The 6128-nt window shown below is 48.3% G+C and overlaps 1 protein-coding gene across 1 annotated transcript in view; it reads right to left on the bottom strand.

The window, feature by feature from the left end:
- Positions 1–656: 656 nt before the first annotated feature.
- EAH_00030370 (ribosomal protein L15, putative) overlaps positions 657–6128 on the bottom strand; it is a gene marked incomplete at both ends in the record, with an annotated part of 5492 nt that continues 20 nt past the window's right edge. Inside the window, 8 exons of the mRNA XM_013396158.1 lie at positions 657–1653; positions 1956–2028; positions 3585–3650; positions 3954–4107; positions 4503–4670; positions 5075–5150; positions 5655–5743; positions 6122–6128. The exon at positions 6122–6128 is cut by the window's right edge and continues 20 nt beyond it. Coding sequence (XP_013251612.1) covers positions 657–1653; positions 1956–2028; positions 3585–3650; positions 3954–4107; positions 4503–4670; positions 5075–5150; positions 5655–5743; positions 6122–6128 — 1630 coding nt within the window. The remainder of the gene's footprint in view (positions 1654–1955; positions 2029–3584; positions 3651–3953; positions 4108–4502; positions 4671–5074; positions 5151–5654; positions 5744–6121) is intronic.

Here is a 6128-nt window from a genome sequence, read left to right as displayed (position 1 = left end):
CTGAGGCGGGCAATACACCAGGAAGGCGATCTTCTTTGCTGCATCTGCAGCAAGAGTCTCCTCTCCCACCAGCTCGCCTGCTGCCCTGCAGCAGCAACAGCAGCAGCAGCAGCAGCAACAGCAGCAGCAGCAGCGGCAACAGAAGCAGCAAATAAAATCACAGAAAAACAGCAGCAATGCAACGAAACAGCGTCAGCAGCAACTCGTATAGCAACAGCAGCAAAACTAACGGCAGCGGAAGCAAGAGCATCAGCAGCAGCAGGAGCAGCAGCAGCAAGTGCAGCAGCACCAGCAGCAGCAGCAGCAGCAGCAGCGAATGCAGCAGCAGCAGCAGGAGCTCACGTAGCGAAGAAGAATCTGCTGTTGGTTTGCTGCTCTATTGGTGCTTTCTCTGTCTTTGTTTTTAAATCAGCTGCTGCCTTGCGTTTCTTTTTGTCTTTAGCAGCAGCAGCAGCAGCAGCAGCAGCAGCAGCAGACGTTGAGGAGAGGCAGCAAGACAGCAGCAGACGCTCCAGCAAAGACGACACCGGTTCTAATAAACACAAACAGCAGCAGCAGCAGCAAATGCAGCAGCAGCATGAGCATTAGCAGCAACAGCTACAGCACGAGCGTCAGCAGCAGCAACAACAACAGAGAGGCAAGCAGAAGCATACACCTCAACATTGCTGCTGCTGCTGTTGCTGCAGCTGCTGCTGCTGTTGCTGCTGCTGCTGCTCACCATTTGCTGGTCGATTTAAAATTATTCTCCGCCCTTTCCAAAATAGCTGCAGCTTCAGACGCTGTGCTGCTGCTGCTGCTGCTGCTGCGCCTTCTGCTGCTGCTGCTCCTGCTGCTGCTGCTGCTGCTGTGTCTGCAGCTGTTTGTTTTGCTGCTGCTGCTGTCTCCCCAGAAATCGTCAGCAGGACAGGACCCCCATAACAAACAGAAGCAGCTGTTGGTGCTTCTGCTGCTGCTGCAGCTGCTGCTGCAGCTGTTGCTGCAGCAGCACCGTCTGCTGCTGCTACTGGCTGCGGCATCGGTGTAGTGTCGGCAGCAACAGCAGCAGCAGCAGCAGCCCGCAGGAGATTTGATGTAGAAAAGAGAAAAGACTCACGCAGACGCTGTTGCTGCTGCTGCTGTTGCTGTTGCTGCTGCTGTTGCTGCTGCTGCTGCTGCTGATGTCTTTCAAAGCGCAGCAACGTTGCTGCTGCTCTCCGTTCTGTGCTGCAGTGCAAGCTAGTGGGCCTAAATGATAATAAGCTGCAGTATCTGCTGCTAGTGCTGCTCCCCCTGCTGCTGCCTTTGCTGCTGCTGCTGCTGCTGCTGCTGCTGCAGTATAGAGACTTGTGCAGCTGCGGTGTTGCAGGGCGTCTAAATGCTGCTGAAAAGACAGAAGCTAAAGATATTAGAAAATACATAAAAAGAAAGCCAAGAGGCATTCTAAGCCCTAGGGCCCTTTGCTGCTGCTGCTGCTGCTGCTGCTGCTGCTGCTGCTGGTCCTGCTCCTGCTGCAGTTGTCTCTGTTGCTGTTGGCGCTGTAGCTGCTGTTGCTGCTGTTGCTGCCTTCTGGTGTTAACGGTGTACAGCTGCTGCAGCTTGTGTTGCAGCAGCGGCTGCTGCTGCTGCAGTTTACCTGCAACAAATGCTGCTGCTGCTGCTGCTGCTTGTATGACTCTCAGCAGCAACAACCACACCCTTTGCTGCTAGGAGGCAAATTCAGAAGAGAGCCTCAAAGCAGCTTTAAACCCTAACTACTGCAGCAGTTGCTGCAGCACACAGCTGAGGAATAATAAGCGAGTTAGGGTTTAGGGTTTAGGGTTTAGGGTTTAGAGACAAGGGTTTGTAGAACAGAGGCTAGAGCCTCAAGTGTTTGGCTTAGTGTTAGAAATTCTGCTTAAAGGGTTTTAACCTGGGGTTTAGGGTTTAAGGTTTAGGGTTTAGGGTTTAGGGTTTAGGGTTTAGGGTTTAGGGTTTACGAGTGCATGCAGCCCCACTCCAATCGGAAGACACCTCGAGGAGACCGATGGGCCCCGGGGGTTCTCACATCTTCTAATGTTTGCTAAACCCTAAACCCTAAACCCTAAACCCTGAACCCTAAACCCTAATTTTGTTGTCTGAACTCTAAACCCAAAACCCTCGTCGCTTTTCATTTGCTGCCTTTCGAGGGTTTTTAAGAAGATGAAACCCTAATTCACTAAACCCTAAACCCTAAACCCTAAACCCTTGGGTAGGGGCTCAGCAAGATGTTAAGGGCCCCGTATGCTTTGTGTGCATACAGTCGCTCCTGCAGCGGCGGCAGCAGCAGCTGCTGCTGCCGCAGCAGCTTGAGCAGCAGCAGCTTGAGCAGCAGTAGCAGCAGCAGCAGCAGCAGAGTGCCTCCATCCAGTGTAACCTACACCCCCTCTATCTACGCCTTGAGCAGCAACCTGCACAGCAGCAACCCCAGCAGCAACGCCTGCAGCAGCAGCAGCAGCAGCAGCAGCAGCAGACAATTTGTGCGTTATGTGAGGCACTGGGCCCGAAAAGCTGCTTTAGATAAACAAAGGAGACTGCCTAATCGCAAGCTAAGAGCAGGCAGCTGCGCTGCACCCCTCCCCCTCAACAGCAGCAGCAGCAGCAGCAGCAGCAGCAGCAGCAGCAGCATGAGGGGAGGTTCTTGTTCGTATTTCGGCGACTTTTGTTTGCGAACAAATGCTCTGGGAGGGTTTTGTCTAACGCCTTTATATCCTACCCCGAGCAACCCCACACTGCAGCAGCAGCAGCAGCAGCAGCAGCAGCAGCAGAAGCAGCAGCAGAAGCAGCAGCAAGTGTACAAAGGCTTGGTGTACAGACAGTCTGTCAGCCTTCTACCTAAACCCTGGGCTTTTGAGGGGCCCTGGGGTTTTCAAAGTTTTGAATTTAAAGCGAGAAAACAAAAAGTTAATGCAATTCCTATTCCTAGACACGAAACCCTAAACCCTAAACCCTAAACCCTTCCTAAACCCTAAACCCTAAAACTTCGAAACCTTATATTTTTTTAAACCGTTTAAAGCCCAATAACGCAAAAAAGATACTCCCCCCCTTCCTCAACCAAACACACCCTCTAGGCTAGCTAGCTGGCTAGCTAGCTAGCCTAGATTAACTGGCTAGCTAGCTAGCCTAGATTAACTAGCTAGCTAGCTAGCTTGCTTGAGTAGGCAGCTTAACAATCTGAGGTAGCTAGCTAGGATAGCTAGCTGGCTGGCTAGCAGGATAGATAGCAGGGTAGTTAGCTGGCTAGCTAGCAGGATAGCTAGCTGGCTAGCTAGCTAGCTAGCTAGCCAGGTCTCCGCCGTCTAGTTTAGTAGCTAGCCAATGGAGTTCGAAGCCGAGGCATCTGTCTCCCTTGCTATTCTTCTCGCTGCGCAGTAAGCTGTCTAGCTAGCTAGCTATGAAGCCAGCTAGCTGCGCCAGCATCTAGCTGTCTAACTAGCTAGCTAAACGTATAGCTAGGTAGCTAACTAGCTAGCTAGCCGTCTAGCTAGCTGTCTAACTAGCTAGCTAGCTAGCCGTCTAGCTGGCTAGCTAGCTAGCTAGCTAGCTATTTGTTTTAGAGTTTATTGTAGAGATTGCTGAGGGTTTTAAACCTTGAGCTCTGTACATCGAAACAGCCTCCGCGTCAGCCACCCGTGGAGGCAATTCGCTCGTTGCACCTGCACTCACAAACCCTAAACCCTAAACCCTAAACCCTAAACCCTAAGCCATTGCAACCCCATAGTTCATAACCCTCGATGGTCGCAACGGCAGTTCTGGAAATGTAAAACTCTAAACCCTAAACCCTAATAATCATAAACCCTAATAACCCTAAACCCTTAGAAACCCTAAACCCTAAACCCTTGGGTCCCTAGGGCACCCTCAACCGCTGCAAAGCGCACCCCACATCTCTTTCAGCCTTTTGTGTGCAGACCCTTTAGGGTTTAGGGTATAGGGTTTAGGGTTTAGGGTTTGGGGTGTACCTGCAGCAGCGTCTGCCTCAGCCCATAGTTCCTGTAGCTCTCTTTGAATTCTTTCTTCTTCACGCTTCAGCCAATCGGGTTTAATATAAAAGACGCTGCAGCCTCTTGCTCTTAACTTCTCAAGAAAATGTATTGCCTCTAAACCCGGCCGAGCCTAAGATAAACCCGCAGACATAAATTAAGTGTGCTGCATGTACACCTCAACCCTAAACCCTAAACCCTAAACATTTTTATACACACAACCAATCGCTGTTCTTAAGGGCATGCAATGCAGACAAGCTATATATATATATATATATATATATATATATATATTATTAATATAGATATAGGTATATTATATATATATATATATATATTTGTAAGTACATGCATGTATACATGCATATAAATAAATGTAAATACAAACATATACATAGATATATATATTTTTTAAAAAAATATATATATATATATATATGTACGCCGCAACCCCTAAACCCTAAACCCTAAACCCTAAACCCAAACCCCTAAACCCTAAACCCTAAACCCTAAACCCTCGTAGTTTACGGTTTTGGGGAGTACGTCGAATTTATAGGGTTTGACGTGGGCCCTGAGGTTAATAGGGTGTCTGTACACCACGCGAATGCTGCCTCCTACACGTTTGATTGCGTCTACTGCTGATTGATCTGCAGACGAAACCTCAATAACTACTTTGTATGGGAACGGGTAGTCGTTCTGAAGACAAACAGAGACAGAGACAGATACAGAGACAGAGATAGAGACAGAGACAGAGACAGAGACAGAGACAGAGACAGAGAGACAGAGACAGAGACAGAGACAGAGACAGAGACAGACAGAAAAAGGAGATATAAATGCATATATATATTTGCTAGTTTCACACAGAAGAGACGACACAGAGTGCATGCACACAGATATACATGTATATATATATATATATATTTATATATATATTTATTTATTTTATATATACCTATATATATATGCATACGTGCATAGAGAGATAGACAATTAGATAGATATATAGACAGTCAGACGCGTGCACAGCTAGCTAGCTAGCTGGCTAGCTATCTAGCTAGCTGGCTGGCTAGCTAGCTAGCTAAAGTTTGTGGTTATCTTACAACATTGAAAAGATGAACTCCGTTGCGGACTCGAACGCAACCCGAGTCATGCAAATGCCGCTGAGTTATGGGGAACCTGAAACACCCAAACCCTAAACCCTAAACCCTAAACCCTAAACCCTAAACCCTAAACCCTAAACATATGCCGAAAAGCAGCAGCGGACTGTACGCGTGTCAGTCGGTAGTGGGTTGCTGACTGCGCTGCTTTTTGCGGTGTATGTACAGCTGAAGTTGATTGAAGTTTCTGTTTGAGATGTTGGGGTGTATATGCACCTCTAGCCAAGTTGAGGTGTATGCACAGCTTCGCGTCTCTAAGGATGAGGTATACTCAGAGAGTTTGCTGGGGTGTATATGCAGCTATCAGAGAGTTTGTTGGGGTGTATATGCAGGTATTACGCTAAGTTTATATAAAGGTTCAGGTGTATAGGCAAGTCGCTCTTTTTCGGGTGTATATGCAGCTGCCGTTTAAGGATGGCCTAAGTCGTAAAGCAGCTTTAAATGCGGTGTATCTGCAGGTATAATTGGGGTGTATGCACAGCTCTTTACCCTCAATTCAGGTGTATATACAACTCAAACTCACCGGTAGTCGAGACGTCCTTGCTCTAAAAATCGCCGCACCTTCGCTAAATTCAGCGGCTCCCAACGCTTGCGGCGCCTGCGTAATAAACACTAAACCCTAAACCCTAAACCCTAAACCCTAAACCCTAATGGCTAGACTCTGGAGCGTAAACCCTGAACCGTAAAGTTGAAACCCTAAACCCTAATCCTTAACCCATAAACCGGCGAGCTTAAACCCAACACCCTAAACCCTACAACATAAACCCTAAACCCTAAACCCTAAACCCTAAACCCTAAACCCTCGAGAACCAGGAAGCCCCGAGAGGTGGCCAGGGTGTCACTGTATAGAAGAAGGGTTGCGCGAGGGTTTAGGGTTTATTGGCTGTTGTCCCGTATTAGGTGTTTACGCTGGAGGGTTTAGGGTTTAGGGTTTAGGGATCCACCGGCTATGTTTCTGCTAGGGTTTAGGGTTTAGGGTTTAGGGTTTACCGTCCTA

This window comes from Eimeria acervulina, genomic scaffold, assembly GCF_000499425.1.
Source record: "Eimeria acervulina Houghton genomic scaffold, Eah_scaff279, whole genome shotgun sequence".
NCBI classification, from domain to species: Eukaryota; Apicomplexa; class Conoidasida; order Eucoccidiorida; family Eimeriidae; genus Eimeria; species Eimeria acervulina.
The sequence above is the reverse complement of the archived record's forward strand: the minus strand, read 5'-3'. Positions and strand labels throughout refer to the sequence as shown.